Raw genomic sequence first — 20,896 nt, 5'->3', positions numbered from 1 at the left:
GAAAGTGTGTGGAGAGGTGGGGGGTTTGTAAGTGTGTGGACGGGTGGATGGGGCATGGAGGTGTGGGGACATGTGTGCATGTGTGTGCCTGTGACAGGAATGGGGATTCCTGTCACCGGGTGCGTTACCGCCAGGGTTTTCGTGGTGGGGTGACTGCCACGGATAGCCTGGTGGTCTGCATTTTGCAATCCGGCCGGCAGGCTGAGGCCTGCCCGCCGGGTTGGAGGTGTTGACCACCGCCGCGTCAGTGCGACTGCACCGGCGGGCCAGGCAGCGTTCTGGAGGTTTGGCTTATGTCAAATGCCACCACTTGTGATGTGGCAGTCTTTACTGCCAGATCCATGGCGGTAAGACTGCCACGGCGCGGCTGGAGGTGTGATGACCACCAGCCTCATAATGAGGGCCATAGTCTGGAAAGTGCTAACAAATCCAGCACCAACAGCTTTAAAAAAGTGCACAATTCCCGCAGTGTTGGATGTATTGAAAATTCTGCTCACCAGTTCTCCAAAATGATTGGGGAAGGTGGTATTTAATAAGGACTGTATCTCTGGCACTGACCTTGCAAGCTGGAGGTCATAGGTCTCTCTGGCTGATGTCAAAGCTACATGGTTTCGAAACAATAGCACCTTTAGTCTGCTCAGCTTTTCAAAATTTAGATTTGAAGTAGCAATGTGCGGGCACATTTCTGCTACTTTTATCTCTTTTGTCGGAGAATATAACAAATGGCCACAGCAAGTTATAATCTGGGAAACCAAAATTACGTGGACAATTACAGGCTTCATACCACAACAGCTTTCATTGTTCAGTATCATCCAACTCATACTCATGAAAATGGGGCCCAGAGATTCTACCTAATTGATGCCTACTGCGCTACCATGAGTATTCCCCTGCTTTAGGGGGTATTTCCTTTATGAATGGAAAAGCCTCACCCACTTAATCCTAGCATGCTTCATCATTGAGTAGTCCAATCCAGCGGGTTCAGATGATACTGACCCGGCGGTCTCACCTGTAACTCGGGGGAGAACTAGCTTCTCCAGGGAGATCTAGATAAATCGTCTCCTGGTCAGTATGGTAAAAAAAATTTAAACTTAAAACCATCTTAAAATCTATCCAAATATTATCTTTATTCAGGATGATATCGGGTAGGATCAAAACCAGTCTGATCCCTTCTATACGATAGGGCGTCCGGGTGTCTAGTGGATCTATGATGGATTCCTACACCCTTTTCAAACTGCCAACATGTTTCGCCCGTCATAGAGGTACTTGCTAGGAAACTTAATTTATAAAGGATGGCCTTCTATCTTTATTTTGTTTTGGTTTATCCCAGTGTTTTTTAGAGTCTTCTTGTGCTCGGCAAGTAGTCTCCTTAGTGGAGTTACTCAGTAGTTGTGGTTTAGTTGGTCTGGCCCCTAGACTAACCCAACCTATAGTCATATAGGTTTCAGATATAATCTTTGGCAGCTCGCACTCCTGGTCCTGCTGAAGAACGTCCCAGAGGCGCTGACGTATTGCCAGTGCTGATGCTTCCCCATTAATATTGCTTAAAATTATTGAGGCGACTGTCTCAAAATTGCTCATCAGTTTCATCCTCAAGTCCAGGGCAGGGGCTGCCCTGTGTTCATTTTGAATGTGTTTCAACGCTTCCGGTAAATTTGCAAGTGTCGGTGTTCCATGTGTGGTGGTGTATATTGCAGCAAAGACTGTGCCCCAAGTGGCGCAGTCCTCAATTGAGGGAACCATCCCAAACGGCAAGCACATTGTGAGAATACTGTACTTTTTTGGGGTCCTTATGGGGAAATTCTGCTTTCAGCTGATTTGTCTTTTGCGCAACCCAGAACTGAATCTTCTCTAGCGCAGTAGCGCCTTGCCCATTATTGAATGGATGGTTTGTGGATTAATTTCTGTAATAGTGTCGTAATATTTGTATTTTGACTACTGACTTTGTCGCACTACTTTCCACTTGGCTTAGCTATCCACCGTCACATTAGTGATCACCAGTTACAGACTCCATTTTGTATTCAGCTTAGCTTTAGCTTCACTGCCACGTTAAAGGTATGAGTAGTTTTTCGTACAAAACATGTTATACAATGTGTTTTCTATTTTTCGGGTTCTTTTCTCATTTCTCACGGAAGAGCCAGGACATGACGTGGAGGACTCAGTCAGTCAGCACGATAAGGATGTACTAGGCTGATGTTTATGGTATAGCAGGGAACGGCTTAGGCTTGGGAGAGACACCTTGGGAAACTGGTCAGTTCCAACCTGTTTCTTTCAACCCTGACCTAAAATAGACAGCATTTTTTAATACTTCTTGTGCAGTATGAGGGTTTTTTCCAAAAAGCTCCTTCCTGATTTGTTTAAAAAATATAAGAGACCCAGGTTGCCAGTGGGAGATTCAGAGACCTCAATCAGGATTTTAGACGTCAAATGCCTGATATATTTCCTGTGAGGGTAGAGTTCTGTCTTTCTCGTTGCAGTCGAACGAGGTCATCGGCTTGCTGGCAGGAGAAAGATGAAGCACCAGACAGGCGGTGATGCATTTTTATTAATTATTTGCTTTGCATTGTGTATGAATATATATATATATATATATCAATATAAGTGTTTGTATCCTTGCATGTATATATTTGCTGTTTGTAGATTGAAGATTCTTTGTACATGGTCTTACTTCACAGTTTCACATTTTAAAGGTACACTTTTGGCAATGCAGACCTCCCTTCACGAGCCTTGCAAAAAGATATAATAAATGTCTTCTTCAGATTAAGAAGTGCATTTCAGAGAATCTTTTTGACTCCTTTCAATGTGTGTGTTTATTGGCTCAGTCAGAAGTAAAGCTAAACACTTTGGCGTAGGTCGGCAAGGGAAGGGTTTGTAGGCTGAAAGTGTACATTTAAAAGTGAAAATATGTTTGTCAGGAAGACTAGAGCGTCTGCTTCTAAAAATTTGTGGATGGTGCCGGGCACTGTATGATGAATTAGCTAATTAATTTTCACATTTGGCTGGTTTATCAGAAAGTTTGGATGAATGTTTGAATGACGCAGATCCAGCAGATGTTTTGTCTTGCTTAAGAAGGGTATCAGTTGAAGGGAATAATCTTTCAGTTCTTGGCAGACGGAGGTGGATACGTCTTTCTGCCTACAGAAAAATGCATGAAAAATGTAAATAGTCAGAAAGGGTAAATGAACAACTGGAAAAGCAGCTTGTGGATTTAAAGGATAGTGTTACCATGTTGTCTTGCCAAAATAAATTATTGCAAGATAAGGCAGACACATTGCAAACAGTTGCAGAACGTGCTGCAATCAAAGTAGCTGAAAACAAATATCGTAAACGTAGAGGAAGGATAAATCAGAAAAAAGTTCATTTAGTCATTGCTAATGCTGGTTTGGACTGGTGGCCAGGGTCGTCTTGGGATAGTAGAGTTTCGACCAGCAGTGATCCTTCAAACTCTAGTGATGAGAGTAAAAAAGGTGGGAGACAGGGGGACCTACAGGAGCAGAATGTAGTGCTTGCACAGCCAATAATTAGATGAAAATTGCAGCTCACACCGCAAGATCCAGCAGGAGTTGCACTACATGCTCTAGAAGATTACATTCAGCAAGAAGTAATTGTCATTATGGATCGCTTTAAACAGAGAACAGGGGAGTCCCTACTTGCTTGGGGTGTGAGGTTGTTTGAAACTGGCGCTTCTGTTGTTATGTTAGATACCTGGGACTCTCGCAAGTTCTGTACTCTAAGTTCTGATCCAGTAATACAGGAACAGTTCAGGGGTTTTCAAGGACAACACCATACCACTTTGTTACAAATAGTTGATGGATGTAATCTGAAGTACCCCACTGATTCAGAGTGGCCTCCCAATTAGAAACCTTGGTATACCTTATGTGATGCAATGCAAAGAATGAAGGATGAGGCAATTAAATCTGCCATTTTCTTGGGCAATGCACACCAGTTGTTAGATGGACGTCTTATTGTGCCAATAAGAAATCAAATAATTTGCCTTGCTCCACCTGCCTATAAGCAAGTAATTACGACTTTATTAATCAATCAGACAGGGCAGGCTTTGAAAGATGTATTAGAAGCAGTCAGTGAGTTAGGTGAATTATGAATTTGGGATAAACCCGAGAGATCTTAAAGGTCTGAGGGTTGCACAGATAACAACAGAATGTCCAGGAAAGACATGTTAACGGCGCTACTAAAAGGGGGTCAAGAGAGAACAGATTGATGGGATAAATACCAAAAGCTTCTGGGAAATGTATCGTAAAAGAGGTTTGGATCGAAAGGAAGGCAGCAGAAAGGTAAACATCAATATAACAAGCGTGAAAAGCAGAGCCAGGCATAGTTATCAGGTGAAGGAAAAGAACTGGAGAGAAATGTTTCCCCACAAGAGAGGGAGGAAAACCTGGACAGTAACTGGTTAACTTTTGAGAACAGAGACTGGGGCGAACCTGCTCGCAAATATGAAAGCATATATCCAGATCTCACTTGGGCAAAAGTTGACAGGTTTAAATAGGACTAGGAAACTGGCCAAGCTCGGGTACAAAGTTGGGCTTGTCGAGATAACAGACCTCATGTTGATTTAGAAATACATTGGAAACACAAAAATGTGCAAAAGGTTCAGGCCTTAATTGACACCTGGGTGGAGGCCTCATTGATTTATGGAAATCTTAGGAAGATCAACGGACCGCATTACACCACAACAGGGCTGGGGGGTGAGGCAGACCCCCGCTGTACAAACCACAGTACAAATGAATTTAGGGAGAACAGCGAAAAGAGAATATACTGTGCTGATTGTGCCTCTTTTGGAATACATACTGGGAATTGACGTTTTGAAAGGAATGACTTTGTATTTGGATGATGGTTGTTATCAGTTTGGAACCAAAAGATACATTTCAGTGTCAGCCATGAAAGTGAGTTGTTTAAAAATTCCCCCTGTGAAAGTGCCCCTGGCAACTAAGGTAATTCATTTGGGACAGTACCGCTTTCCTGGGGGGCATTATGAAATAAGTGAAACCATAAAAGACATGATTCAGACTGGTGTAATAGCTCCAACTACTACTGAATGGAACAATCCCCTCCGCCCGAACTGACAGGCGGTAAAGAATGACAGTTGATTACAACGAGCTGAATAAACATACTATCACTTTGATTGAACAGATACAGAAACATGCAGGGACATGGTACGCCACTATCGATATCACCAATGCGTTCTTCTCTATACCCTTGGCGCTAGAATGTCAAGCAATTATCATTCTCCCACTGCGGAAGACAATATAAAATGTTATCTTTGCCTCAGGGGTAACTTCATATTTCCACTATCTGTCACCGGCTGGTGGCAGAGCACCTGGATGAAGTGCCTGTCATTCCATTTGTGCAGTTGACCCATTAGATTGAGGATGTGATGATTCAGGGAGAGACAGAAGAACAGGTGCAGATTCAGTTGGGAAGAGTGGTGGAACTCTTGCAGAGTAAAGGGTGGATGATTAACACAAATAAGACACAAGGACCATCTCACAATGTGAAGTTTCTAGGCATTCAGTGGAATCGGGGACAAAGAGAGGTGTTACCACAAGCAACGCATAAAATTCTTGAGTTTGCCACACCCCGCACTAAGCAGGAGGCACAGATTTATTGGTTTGTTTGGTTTTTGGAGACAGTACATCCCTCATTTGAGTCAGATTTTGGCCCCTCTGTACAAAGTGACAAGGAAGAAAAATGAGTTTGAATGGGGTGAAGAGCAGCAGTCTGCTTTTGATTTGGCAAAGGAAGCAATTCAACAGGCTTTAGACTTGTGGCCAGTGCAGGAGGGAGACATTGAGATACACGTAACTTTTCAGGGACTATGTAATTGGAGTATGTGGCAGAAACAGGGAAGGATGAGGGTGCCCCTGGGGTTTTGGACTAGAAAACTACCTGACTCTGGGGAGTGCTATACTCCTTTTAAAGAACAGCTTTTAGCCTGTTATTGGGCTCTAGTGGATACTGAGCAAATAACACTAGGTCATAATGTAATTCTGAGACCTGAAATACCAATCATGCAGTGGGTGATGAGTTCACCTAAATCTCACCGTATAGGACATGCACATGAGGCTAGTATCATATGCTGGAAATGGTACATACAAGACAGGGTTCAAGTAGGACCAGCAGGCACTGCAGCCCTACATGAAGAGGTGTCACAAGATCCTGTACAGGATGAGGAGAGGGTGTAGGAGGTGCCACAAGTAAAAGAGTCACAGTAGGATGGGGTGCGCCATTTCAATCCTTGTCCCCCAAGGATAGGAAACATGTACGGTTCACTGATGGTTCATCTAAATACATGGGTACCTAAAGACATTGGAAAGCAGTGTCATACAATCCAGTTACCAAAAAGTTGCTGATCACCACAGGAGAAGGTAAAAGTAGCCAATATGCGGAGTTGTACTCTGTGTATCAGGCTCTAAAGCAAGAGCTGCCTGGGACTTGTCATATTTACACTGATTGATTCTTGGTCCACTGCCAATGGATTAGCCGCTTGGCTTCCCACATGGCATGCACATAATTGGTTTATCCACTCAAAGGAGGTGTGGGGCAAAGACTTGTGGCAGGAAATATGGGGAAATGTTAGAAGAGAGTAAAGTCGCAGTATATCACGTGGATGCTCATTGTCCCATTGACTCACTAGAGCGCTAGTTCAATTCCCTTGCAGATGACAAAACCAAAACTTCAGAGGCAGAAGTGGTAACACAGGATTCTGACTTGGTGGGGATGGCTAAATGGTCGCACAAAAAATTTGGACATCTGGGATAAAAAGCCATTTTCAGGTGGGCAGAGATTAGAGGGATGCACATTGCCCTAGATTTGATAAAAACTGTAATTTTGCAATGTCCTATTTGTCAGCATACACAACAGAGATCTGTCCAGCAAACAGTCAAAGGTCAGTTAGGGAGAGGAAAGTTACCAGGACCGATATGGCAAATTGATTACATTGGACCACTACCGATTAGTCATGGGTGTCAACACGCCTGACCTGCAGTGGACACTTACTCTGGGTACCCGATTGCTGTCCCTTGCAAACGTGCTACTCAGCACAATACTATCAGAACTTTGGACTTGTTAATATATTACTATGGAGTACCACTCTAGGTCCAGAGTGACAATGGGTCACACTTCAGGGGCAAAGTGGTGCAGGACTACTGTTCTCAGCACAGTATTGAGTGGATATATAATATCCCTTATTATCCACAAGCCTCAGGACTGCTTAGGAGAATGCATGGCTTACTGAAAGCTCAATTGCAAATATTATCTGGTCGAACTTTGAATAACTGGAGCGAGCATTTAAATGAAGCCCTCCAAATTCTAAATAACAGACCATTAACAAATGCTGAAACACACCTGATGCGAATGCTAACTACAGCTTTGCAAATACAACCACATGTGGCCACCAATACCATCACGTACTTGGAAATAAAACCTGGAGCCTTAGCTCCTTAAAGAGACACACCCGAATCTGCAGTCTTGACTTACATGCTTTACAAGCTTACAGACTGAAACCACGAGACATAGCACTGTGTGAAACAGGTGTTTGAGTACAGATTCCCCCAGAGCATTTCGGATTGATTGCTCCTAGATCTGGTTGGCCCTCAAAGGTATTCAGAATTTAGGGGGAGTGATGGATGCAGATTACCAAGGAGGAATCAAACCTATTCTGGTAAATAGTGGAGAAGCTGATTTATTCATACAAATTGGAGACCGAATTGCCCAACTTGTCATAATTCCAGTGTATGGAGGATTGGGGAGGGAGGTTTTGGTTCAACTGATAAAAACCCTGGGGCTAAAGTGTGGGTGGAATCACCAAATGATCCACCAGAACCTGTAGAAATTATAGCAAACAGCCCCAATAATTTCCTGCTGATCATTATACCAGGAAAAGAACAAGCATTTGCAATGCAACGGGTCTCGTGTTTGATCATGTTAGACCTGATAGCGTTGTAAACTCCTAACCCGACTTTTCACCTATCGGCAAAAGTGCATTTATATACCTAACCCGAAAAAGTGCAATTAAGTATGTAAAGCGCTCGACTTCTGCCAAGCGAAATCGCGCTAGTAAATTAGAGAAAAAGTAGTCCACGAGCCGGACAGAAAACAGCGAGCCTCGCATGTTTTCTGTACTTGGTCGATGCGCTCGAGGTGGGCTAGCCACCGGAAAAGGCATGACGTATGCATGCCTTTGACTAATAAAAGCAAGCAGATTGTATTCGGCAAGCCCACGAACCAATAAAAAACACTGACATGACGTCCACAGGGCTCCGAGCCCTTTTCTAAACACTAAAGCATCTCGCTGCGATAAGCATGCGCGAGCGCATGCAACGCAGGCTCGACCCTAAAAATGGGAACATATTCCAGCTGACAAATGTTATATGCGAGAATGATCATACTTGTTTCTTTTACAGATCATGCTACAACTTGTCTTTGCTGTGAGTGTGCTGTGTGGTCTCCTTATGGGCGTGTGGGGTCGGGAAAGACCTAGCACCCCCAACCTCAACTTGATTGATCAACCACGTCACGCAACACCTTTACTGCATCTGAAGGACAACATTTGGATTAATTTGGTGCAAACCGTGCTCAACAGATCCGACTTTCGTATGAATGGCATTATGGATGTTTTGTAAACGTGTTAGATCACCATACCAACACCAACAAACACCTTTTTAGAAATTTTCAGTGCCACTAACCAGGATAAAGATGTGCAAGAACATGAAGTGGAAACCCACTTCAGTCCCTATGAGTATTGCAGGGACTGTCAGGAAACAATCGATGAAAAGTGGGACAGTCTCACTCAGATAATTACCTACAGCATTACTACTGGTGACGTGTGTTACTACGTGTCCTCCAATTCTCGTGACGTTGGAAAATGCATTCAATTGAGTTTAGAAAAGAAAACATCAACCTCTCAAAACCTACTGTGAGAACACAGAGTTTTGTGCTTTCACCGAATGGACAGACATTGCAAAAATATGTCAAATCACATGGCTTGTCATCATCTAGTGACTGCTGGCAGTCACTTTAAACATGTCAAGTTGCCAGGAGTCTGGCTGTTCTCATGTGGAAACCTTACTTTTACCTACATTCCAGCTAACATAACTGGCTGGCCGTGTACTTTCACACGCCTAGGACTCATGATGTTTCCATTTAATTCTATACATACTCGTTATCCTAGAGACACTATGCAACTAGATTAAAATTGCGACTCAGATATTCAATTATTATCCCAATCAGAGTATCTAGTCTTTCTATTGTAGGCGTGCCTGGTTTAGCCGTACACAATATTAGGATTATAAACAAATTAGCTTGTCTAACAGTTAAAAACATTAACCATACTTTTATTGCTTTATCTGAATTGTTATTAGATGTGCGTGGTACTAGAAAAGCTGCGTTACAAAACAGGGCTGCTATAGACTATCTTTTGCTAAAACATAATCATGGGTGCAATGACTTCGAAGGCATGTGTTGTTTTAACCTTTCTGACCACTCTAAATCTATCCCGGCCCACATTGATACACTACATACATTAGTGAAAGGGGTAAAACAGGATATGGATCAGGGATGGTGGGACTGGTTGTTTCAGTGGTTACCTGACTTCGGACAATTACGTAAAGTTTTGGTTGGAATTTTTGTAGTATTAGCTCTTATTATATCATTATGTTGCTGTGTACAATTTATTCCTAATCTGCGTGCAATGTTTAGACTGAAAAAAGTTGATTTTAAACTATAGGTTACACAAGTCATTGGTCAAAGGCCGAAATGTAGCAATATTTGTATTTGGACCACTTATTTCGTGTTGCACCGCTTTGCACTTGGCTTAGCTGTCCACCGTTACATTAGTGATCACCAGCTACAGACTCCATTTTGTATTCAGTTTAGGCTTAGATTCACTGCCACGTTAAAGGTACGAGTAGTTTTCCGTACAAAACATGTTATGCAATGTGTGTTCTATTTTGCGTATTCTTTTCTCATTTCTCACCGAACAGCTAAGACATAACGTGGAGGAGTCAGTCAGCATAATAAGGATGTACTAGACTGATGTTTATGGTACAGCAGCGAACGGCTCAGGTTTGGAGGAGAGACACCTTGGGAAACTGGCCAGTTCAAACCTGTTTCTTTCAACCCTGACCTAAAATAGCCAGCTTTTTTTTTTTAATACTTCTTGCGCAGCGGGAAAGGTTTTTCCAGAAAGCTCCTTCCTCATATAAGAGACCCAGGACGACAGTAGGAGATTCAGAGACCTCAATCAGGATTTTAGATGGTGAATGCCTGATATATTTCCCGTGAGGGTAGAGGTCTCTCTTTCTTGTTGCAGTAGAACGGGGTCATCAGCTTGCTGGCAGGAAAAAAGATGAAGCACCAGACAGGTCCTACGGTGATGCATTTTTATTAATTATTTGCTTTTGCATTGTGTATGAATATATATACATATATCTATATAAGTGTCTGTATCCTTGCATGCATATATTTGCTGTTTATAGATTGAAGATTCTTTGTACATGGTCCTACTTCATTGTTGCACATTTTAAGGGTACACTTTTGGCTATGCCGGCCTAACTTCATGAGCTTTGCAAAAAGATATAATAAATATCTTCTTCAGATTAAGAAATGCATTCCAGAGAATCTTTTAGACTCCTTTCAGTGTGTGTATTTTGGCTCAGGCAGAAGTAAAGCAAAACAAACAGCAAATTGATTTATAGCTGGATCAGCCCTCACTGGAGCAGTGTTTAGAGTCCAGATTACGAATTGTATTAATAGTCTATATATTGCTACTAGGTCATTGTATAGTGTGCGTACTTCAGCCACTGGCAGAGCTTGCACATTAGGATGTGGTGTGTATGTGGACAATGTTGGCCATGTCGGACCTTCATTATTTAAAGGACCTAACCTAACAGGGTGTATTACATATGGAAGGGTGCCATTAGACCAGTCTTGGTGTTCTTGATAATGTGGAGGTATTTTTAAGTATTGATAAGATCTGTATTGTATGGGTCCATTCCCTACCCTGTATGTATGAAATGTTTTAGAGTCCGTGTTTATTCTGGGAAGTTGACCCATGAATATAATATTTCTCTTCTGTAAGCATCTTGAGCTTCAACTATGAATGCGACATCCCTGCCCTCATTTGTGAAGCCATTACCTAAAAGGAACTGTGTATCAGGTTGTCAGCAGTTCTCTCGATTATTTACTGGTTGTGCCATTTTAAGGAATAGATAAAGGTGTCAGGAACACCAGTGGGGGAATCCTTTTAAGGTTCAAGCTTGAAAAACCTACAGCCTAGATTAGGTGTTCCCTATTCAGCTGAGGAGTATTTTCCCTAAGACCCTGGACGTCTCCATAAAATGGTACTTAGGGTACCTTAGTGTGTGTAAGACAAAGATCTTCGGGGGACCTGTATAATTAGTGCCTAACCCTCATTGGGGGTGCCATGTTGTAGACTCCTGTTGTTATAACAAGGCTGCTGGATTACGGGCACCAGCACTACTGTTTGTGTGTGACTGAGTTAGTCCAACACCATCTTGGGAGCTGTCGGCCCAACCTTTTCAGCTAGTTAGCAGCAGCCCACCAAAACCTGAAAGAAATGGTGATTTGTGACAGCCTGAACATGACACTCAGTCACTTCTCCCGGAAAGTCGTGGTCGGCAGGTCTCTCACTAGCAAAAGGTCTCAGACACACACACACAGGCAAAGAAAGAGATGCAGGATAGTTTTCTATACATTTATTGAAAAGATCGCAATCTGTGATGAAATATATGTGCCGCGATTATTAGGGCAACGAGGAATTGTATTTATATAGCGCTTACTACCCCTAACAAGACATCAAAGCGCGTTTTGGCTAGTAGCACGCTGCTCCGGAACCCAAAAGGATTAGTGGTGGATTAGTATAGAGAAATATGAATGTAGTATTATTATAGGGAGGTATGAGATCATTTGAGCAAAGGACATGTGAGTCTGTTAGCTGGATTGAATAGAATAATGAAGGGATAGAAGAGGGAAGAATCCTGAAGTCTTGATCAGGAGATCACAGTAGTAAAATGAGATTTGGAATGACCAGAGGAGAGATTATGGAGGGAAGAGTCTGTAGAAAAGGATTAGGGAGATCATAGTAGTAAAAAGGAATTTGGGATGAGTCAAAGGAGAGATAATTTTGCATGGTTGTTTGAGAGATCATAGTGGTAAACTGAGGTTTAGGGTGAGCCAGGAGGGGTAGATGAGGGAAGAGTCTAGGAAGGATTATTTTGGAGATTTGGAGATCATAGTAGTAGAATGGGTTTGGGATGAGTCGCAAATCTGTAGGTATTTGATTACATATTAAGGGAATGTATGTATAAGGAATACAATACATTGAGATTTTTAGTTGTATCGTATAAACACAGACTAAGCAAAGACTTTCAATTATTTGAAGTTAATTTGTGTATTTTTATAACATTATTTGATGTTTCCTCAATATTTCATTCGTGAAACGTTTGCAGCTAAAGATAATATTTACCTATTGCGATAGATAAAATTAAAACAAAAACTCAGAAGCATCTAATGAAATAATCTGCTTCTGGGAGACCAGATTAAATGGCATGATGTCACAGAACAATATGCTGCTGTCTAAAGAGCAAGCTACTATCTCAAGATTGGACAACAACAACAGTGCTGTAGGTTAGGATCACGATGTAGCACCAGAGACGTTTTGTGGTTTAGGAACTAGCAGAATGTGCAACAGAGCAAAAGTAGGTTGTCAGAAATGCACTTGTTCTGGCGCTTCTGTAATGGACACACTCTGACTACACAGAGTTAGGGTAACGTGCCTGGGAGGTGACCCCATGATTGAAGATGGTGGCGTGGGATTGCTCCCTGCATTGTGGTGACATCTAATGGCTTGGGTTCGCTTCACACTGCTTGACTGGTCACGCTTGTTTCCTTCCTCACCAACAGTGATAACAATATCACAATGGCTGTGACCAATGAGGAAACAAATAAACAGTCCCACCATATTGGAATAATATGCATAAGTGATTTTTACCGAGCCCCAAACTCCTAAGCAAGAGCATAGCAGTGTTAGACCAGTCTGTCCATACTTAGTCAATGAAAGCAGGCTAACTAAAAATGAATAAATAGAATTAATGAAGTCGGAGCACATACGTAGGTAAATGGGTACAGGCCTAAGAAAAGCTAAAATGTGTGCCTAAGCGGAACGTAAAGTAAGCCCACAACACTCCTTGATGTCCACCCTGATGAAACAGAAAATTCAGAACAGTAGCACTAGAGGCTGAACTTAAGGTGACAGGAAGGACACATAAAGAGGCTCCGATCCTGCCTCTGCAAAGGAAAATCACAGCACTATGGGGGAAGCTTCCGACATTATACACAAACCGAGCAGAATTAACTCTGCTGCATCTTAAATGAACAGCATATGAACAGGGGACCAAGGTGGGGGGTCCCACTTAGGACAGCAACTCCAGGCTAAACATTAGGAAAAAAAACATTGGTCAGATTAAAGTGGAGACAGTAGAGACAGCCAATACGGAGGACGGTAATGCACAATGTTTTCGGCATTTTTATCAACATCTCTATACAGCTGAGCCAGTGGAGATGGGGGTGCACAGTGGGCTTATTTACCTGGAGAAAATCTTCCTCAAGTAATGCCTGACCAAAATGAGATCCTGGGAAGCCCCATCAGGGAAGATGAAATCCAGGGAGCCATAAACGCTCGTAAGCTCAATAATCACCAGGGCCAGATGAGTTCACAGCTCAATTTTACAAGACATGTAGCTCAGATCTAGTACCTCATCTGACTGCCTTCTTTAATTGTATGGCAGATGCCCATAAGGTGACGTGTATGATGAGTGAGGCACTGATCTCAATCATTCTGAAATCCGGTAGAGATCCTCATATATGTGCTTCTTACCGGCCCCTTGATTTACTGAATCTAGATGCCACACTCTACACTTTGATACTAGCCACTAGATTGGAAGGCGTTATGCCAGACCTGATCCATCCAATCAGTCCGGCTTTATTGAAGGGCGGCAAACGCACAATAGTTTACGGAGAGTGGTGCACCTGGTTGATAAAGGTAGTAAGTACATTCCGGTTGTTGCTTCTGGTACTAGATGCCGAAAAAGCTTTCGACCAGGTGGATTGACCCTTCCTCTTACACACACTTTGTAGTTTTGGCTTTGGGGAACAATTCATAGCTATGGTCCAGGTTGTCTGTGCCAACCCAGGACCAAGAGTACTGGTGAATGGAGTAAGCTCTGACTATTTCATTCTAGAGCAAGGCATGCAATAGGGGTGTCCGCTGTCTCCCTTCTTATTTGCCCTCAGTATTGAACCCCTAGTAGCCAGGGCACGTGCCACTGAAACATTAAGGAGCTCCCATTCGGGTCTGTAGAGCACAAAATATCGATGTTCTTAGATGATGTCCTGCTTTCCCTCATGTCTCCTTGGAAGTCTTTAGAAGCCCCGCAGCAAGAACTACAAGCATATGCGGCATTAGCGGGATTTCGGATTCATCTACATAACTCTTTCCTGCATAACCTGACTCTGCCTACAGCTGAAATAGAGCCCATAGTCATCCGTTCCGCAACCCCCCCACCCGCCCCCACAAACACACACAAACTTTTCACTGGGCCAAAAAAGACCTATCATACTTGGGCATTAAGATTACCCTCAGGGTGGTGAATCTCTATAGGGCAAATTATCCTCCGCTCCTCCAACAACTGAAGGCTGATTTGAAACGGTGGGCTCCCATGTACTTAACTGGGTTTAGCTGCATTAACGCAATCAAAATGACTGTACTGCTGATGCTGCTGTACCTTTTTCAGAGACTCCCCTTTGGGTTAGAACATTACCTTTTCCCTATTCTTTGATCCCTAGTGATCCGCTTTATCTGTAAAGACTGCTGGGCCCGACTTCCCTATAAACTATTAAGATTACCAAATGATGCTAGCAGTTTAGTCATTCATGATTTCCAGCTATACTTTAGAGCAGCGCAATTGTGAGTGCTATCTGAATTTTCCCTAAACACTGTCTCCATATGTACAGAGTATAAAACTGAAACATTGGGTGCTTCACCCTCAGCTGAGATGCACTGCCACTGGAAAAGTCCCCCTCAAGACAGACTGGGGGGTTCAGGGGTTATATTACCATTCTATGAAAGCAGTAAGCAATTTGACCATCTTGACTAGTCAACTAAAATGGACTTTTGAATAGAATGGTGTTTTGCAGCTATAATCACTTCACTGTTTATTACTATGTGAAAACTAATAAGCTGTAGGAAGCTCATAAAAATAAGTTTGCTGTATTGGCCGTTATTCTAAGGAGTGCAGAATCTTGAGCAATAGGTTCTGCGCTGTAAAAATAAAAATGCTTTTCAGCTCAGTTGGTTGCTTTGTAAAGGTTTCTGTTCTGCACCTAAAATATTACAACAGAAATGTCCCACCTATTAATTGTATTATCTTCATTCGACAGTTCAAGCTGAGTCAAGTTGTGCCAATGCAGTGTCCTCTTCACCTTGCCAGGCTGACCCACAGCAGTATGAAATCCAGTTTGCAAAATTACAAAATTTTCTTTCCGGTAAGAAATAAGGTAGAATTTAGCAAGATAAATTATTTCATAATGCTTACAAATTTCTTGAGAATGTGTGTGCAGGTTTTAAGCGAGGTCTAATGTTTTGGGATTGTATGAAGTTGATACATTATTTTTATTTGAGTCCAGTGTCAACTATGTGTATTACAGATGTCCTATGCACATTACCAGTTCATATCCAACATTTTCTTAAGGAGTTTCTAGGAATATTTGGCCTGATGGAACACTCTTGTTTTTAATTCAAACTTAAAATCTTTAAATATCTCATTTTCTCCAGCATTGGTTTTGATTGACATTTCCATGCATCAATTCTCACTATGATTGTTTAGTAAAAGCCTAAGCAACTTTTCTGTGCTTGCTAACAAAACACAAATCTTCCAGTTGACATTACAGAGCATCTTCTTAGTCATTTTTATTCGCTCACAGTAGATAAGCTGAGCATTGAGTCACTTTCTTTTGAACTATAGTGATTCTTGAAGTACACTTTGTGTTTATTCAAGGCCCCTTACCTTGTTGAGATTTGGTATTTGTGTTGCTCTTTAATTGGTGTAAACAAGATTCAAAATGCTTCCACAATTTAATGCTAATATAGTACTTACAAGGAAAACTTTGACTTCTTAAAGTCACAACGATGGAATGTATAGGTTTTCTGTTTTAATTTCTGCTGAACAGTTGATTGATGCAAAAGAAGATCATACAAATCCCTTATTTTAATATTCTGCCCTTGTAACTTTGGACATTTTCTTGAATTATGTCTGCTCTGTATTTGCTAAAAAGGGGGACCCAGTTTTATCATACAGTAATAGAACATTTCAGAGCAATCGTACAGTACATCAGCGATTTAATTTAAAGCCTAGGCTCTAAAAAGTAAAGGCTTTGCAGCAAGCCAAAACTTTCTGGCTGCTTATATTGGCGTCTGAGTGTCACATAGTACTGCTGATCTAAAAGAGTACATGTTTTCTAAAAAGCAATGATTAGGACAGAATTATAAGAAAATGAATGCTTGTCACAGATGTTTCATATTGTTACCATTTCTTCAAACCTGCTTAATCATAACACAATTTGTGGAAACACTGTGATATATTCAGTAAGCCTGCATCAAGACCTAATTTATTAACTTTGGTGCACAGATGTACTTTACTCACCTAGCCAAATGCTCTTGAATTACCAACCAAGCAACAGTACATGCTTTTTGTTGCCCCACTGAATACACTTAGATGCAAGAGGTTATAGCTGTAATATTATCAGTAGTACAGGATTGCAATCTGAAACGGCTTAACTGTGCTTTAATCTAGTCCAAAATTAACCCAACACTAATTTAGCAAGTAACCTAATTTCTCAGTCCAAAAGTGAGATCTGTCTAAAATTAGAGCACATCTTAGCGCATTACTTGAAAATTGGAACAAGATTAGTAGAGTATCAATATGCCAAAATTACATTGGCGTCCGACATAAATTAAAAATGGTGGAGCGGGTGGAAAGTGTTGGGAGGCACACGGAGCGCGAGGAGGTAGCACAGGGGGAGTTCAGTAAAAAAATAAACACCTGGTGCTGTCCGCCGCCTCGAGCTCCTCTGCTTCCTGGTGCCAGCATCAGAGACTCGCTGTGCAATCCCCTTGCTGCTCTCATGATATTAATTAGCATGAGAGCCGTATGGGGATTGGCCTGAGCAGACTGGTTTGCCGCTCACTCGAGCACAGGGACTCTGTGCTGTTTCTCCAACCCAGCTGTCAAATACAGCTTGGTTGGAGAAACCTAAATGTGCATGTATGGTTGGCCAGCCAGGAACGACTGGCCAAAACAACATGTACTAGCCCCGCTCCTCCCGGCACAGGCTAGCTCAGCCAGCAGCAGAAAAATAAAACAATAGCGAAATATAGTTTTGTTTTTCTGCTGCTGGCAGAGCCAGACAACTGGGCGACGCTCCACCGCCATTTCAGAGGAGCCTCTACCTGTGGACATTTTGATCCTGCAGTCCAGATACTTCTACAATTGAATTAATCTTAAAATATAGTTGTGAGTAATCGAATTTGTGTTGACACTCATTTGAACTTATGGATGACTCTCAGTTTGTCAATGGACCATGACCACATGTTGAGTCTTTGTCTGCTGTCTATTTTTGACCTGCAGTGTTCAAATTTGGTTCTTATTTATTGCCACCTGTTTTTCTGAAGTTAAACAACCAGACTTCCCCTGTCCTTTTAGCCTAAAGTTTTTAATATCTGATTTTACCTCAGGCAAACATCTTCTTCTTTATTTTAGTCGAACACTACTTCTATTGCTTTTTCCCCTATGTTCCAAAGTGCAATGCACCCCGCAGTTAAGGACTACTTCAGTAATGTATGACAGTACTTTGGGAACCATTACGTAAGATCAGGGCTATTGTCCGTTATGTTGTCATCTGTTTTTATCAAACTACTTTGAGCCAGAAATTGTCAAATGTACTTCTCACAGTAAGTTAACACTGTGCGATCCAAATAGGCTGAGTTAGTTTAGTTTTGTTTGATAAATATTTATCAACAATAAAATATAATAAAACAGCGTGAAAATGAATCACACATCATATAAACACATACAAATTAAAATTTATTGCATTTAAAATGTTTTACCATGTCCCAACTTTTATGGAGTGCTTTAAAAATAATTGGGTCAGATCATAACTCCATTCATTGTAACTGTTACAGAAATAACAAAGTGGATCGACCGTCTTCAGAAACCTACTCCTTAAGTACTGGCCTGAGGGAGCATGGTCTAACCTCCTTATAACATGAGCAAAAGGAAGGGCACTAGAGCAAACACCCATCTTAGGAAACTCAACCTGAAAGAGTACTGTGCTTAGCCAAAAGTGAGTCAACATTCATCTATGTTAGGCATTTGCATTTGCTGGCAAATAAAATTGCATCCCTTCCATTGGCAGTAGTGCAGCGTGAACAAATTTAGTTGGTCAACTCTTTATGCGCTTATCTTGATGAAAATTCATAAAGAAACTTTCAAAACGATTTTTGGAAATAGAGTGAAGTTCAGGGTTGTTAAAGATATCCACATTACCCAATCTAACACAAAAGGTTCTTAAATTACTTATCCAGGGCATAGAGGAGACCTAATCCAAGGACAAACAATCCATCCAAACAGTGCTTAATTTGTGCTTGTTGTTTTCGGTGCTGAGCACCGGCACTTATTTTTTAGGGGCCAGGGCTTATTCTTCTGCCTCAAGCATTTGCTGTGAGCAAAAGACACATATGGGAAAGACGGGTGAAGGGAAAAATGAAAAATCGTCACACAGGGAGAAAGCTGAAAGAGTGAGCTGGAGGGGCAGGGAGTGGCTTTATATTGATGGAAGAGGCCCGAGATGGCTTCAGGATTATGCCACCTCAGTATTCAGTGTTCCCACATTTAATTGCAGCAGTTGTGTGTTTAAGAGGAGAGCTTTGGGCACTGGCACGTTCTTATTTACAAATTAAGCACTGCATCAGAACCAACCTATTAAATGTAGTTTCTGGTTTTGCCCATACAGAATGCCACAGCAGAATGGGGTTGCAAAGTTATAAAATTCTTTTAAACCCATTTCCCTGTGGCATATAAAACTTTGCGGTACCAGGGCTTTCTTCAGGAACTGATTTAATGTTTTTTGGTGAATTGCACAGTCTGCAAAAAACCCAGGCCCATTCCATAACTTGCCTCTGGAATACATTTCACTTTGTAAACCCGAGACAACTAGACCAGGGGTTTTTGTCCTAATTTACTCACAAATCTGAATAAGGATTCCACTGAACTATTCATTTGTTGTTTCCTTAACCCTCTGATCAACCAGATTGTCACCCACCTCATCGACAGATATGCAAAAGACTGTCCTTTCTTGCTTTTATTACCTACTGAATAAATCTTATCCGACCCGGGCTGCAGATCATGGTAAATGGTTTACTTAAATTAGTTTTTCAATCAAGTTGTCCATAAAAGTTACAAAGTACTATAACAGTTTTTGGAAACCATTAGCGGTCTTAACACATCAGGAGCACATTTTCTGCAAAAAGGAGGATAGGGATCTGGCAATTTCTTAGTAAGGGCATGTCTTGTCCTTTTTTAACCAGATGTCTTTCTAGACCATTAATATATACATTAAAAGGAAAAGGAGATAACAAACAACCCTGTCTGATACCCCATATAGTCCTTTAGTGAATTTAGGTAAGGTAATTTTGTTGTTGGGCCATACCGCACCCTTGAAGAGGCATTATAATATAATTGCCATGAAACCACAACTACAGACTGAGCTACCAAAGAGAAGGATATGCAGTTCCTATAGAACACCACTAGGAGAACACACTTCATGTCATCCCACGGATCAGAACAGGCCGAAGAAATATTAATATTCAGGAGCAAGAGCCCTCACGCCCAATGAGTGCCATGCTTCATCAGCGTGCAGCTCATCGTTAGGTCAACACTGCTATGCTTAATGGGCCCCACAGGGATGCTCTTTACCAGAGATCTTTTTAAAGTAGAGTGCCTATGATACTGAAAATAAGAGTGTCTTGTCGTTGATTGGAAGAAAAGGTGCAAGAATTAAAAATTATAAAGGGACACCAAAAATTCATTTTATTTTGACGGTGGACCCTGTCATCGCTAGAAACAGGATGAAAGAATGAAGGATAATGATGTTTCTTAGTATCGCAAAGAATCAAATTAAGTCAGGGTGAACATATTTCTTGCCTAAACATCATGAAGATTTGTGGCAATTCATTAAGGGAAACCATAATCTACGTGGCTGTTGGACCAGTTACAAGCTAGAGGAAATTGCCCAATTCTAAAAGCCACCATAGTAGTTTGGTTCACTCACTACTAAAAGTCAGGTAGTAAATGTCTGTCTTGGGAAACCCAGGCTTGGGGGAATTCCTCATCATAGTAACAAACAAGGGTGATTTATTACCATAAATAGCACATTCATAAAAACAAAAGATAGCATATCCTCTGTTGGATATGATCGAAACTTGCAACATTTAAACACACCACCAAAGGAAAATCACATTAACTATACTGAGAAAAGTCACCCAAAAGCAACCCTACCTCATCAATACTTAGTTTGAACCCCTTAGGTATTGTGGACACTACCGCATATTTTGCGGTGGTTGTCAAGTGATAGAAAGTGGGATTGAGTAACTCATCAGACTCAAGTATTTGCGGAATCCATAACAAGTGCATTTAAGGATACTCCTAACGATAAGCATGGTGCATTGCCAGCGACCTACCCCCGTCCCCAAGCCTGGACATACTGAGGTAGGGGTAGGTGCCATTTAAAAACATATCCTCAGTGT

The 20,896-nt window shown here is 41.7% G+C and overlaps 1 protein-coding gene across 9 annotated transcripts in view; it reads left to right on the top strand.

The window, feature by feature from the left end:
* Positions 1–20,896, top strand: part of TAF5L (TATA-box binding protein associated factor 5 like) — a 522,668-nt gene that overhangs the window by 298,470 nt on the left and 203,302 nt on the right. For 8 of the 9 annotated variants that reach the window (XM_069234935.1, XM_069234937.1, XM_069234938.1 and 5 more), the window contains one exon: positions 15,475–15,579. In XM_069234935.1, the coding sequence (XP_069091036.1) occupies positions 15,475–15,579 (105 nt within the window). Of the gene's footprint in view, positions 1–15,474; positions 15,592–20,896 lie in introns of those variants that run through there. The other variant, XM_069234941.1, reaches the window with a different exon arrangement.

This window comes from Pleurodeles waltl, chromosome 5 (genome assembly GCF_031143425.1).
Source record: "Pleurodeles waltl isolate 20211129_DDA chromosome 5, aPleWal1.hap1.20221129, whole genome shotgun sequence".
NCBI classification, from domain to species: Eukaryota; Metazoa; Chordata; class Amphibia; order Caudata; family Salamandridae; genus Pleurodeles; species Pleurodeles waltl.
This window is presented reverse-complemented; position numbering and strand designations above follow the sequence as displayed.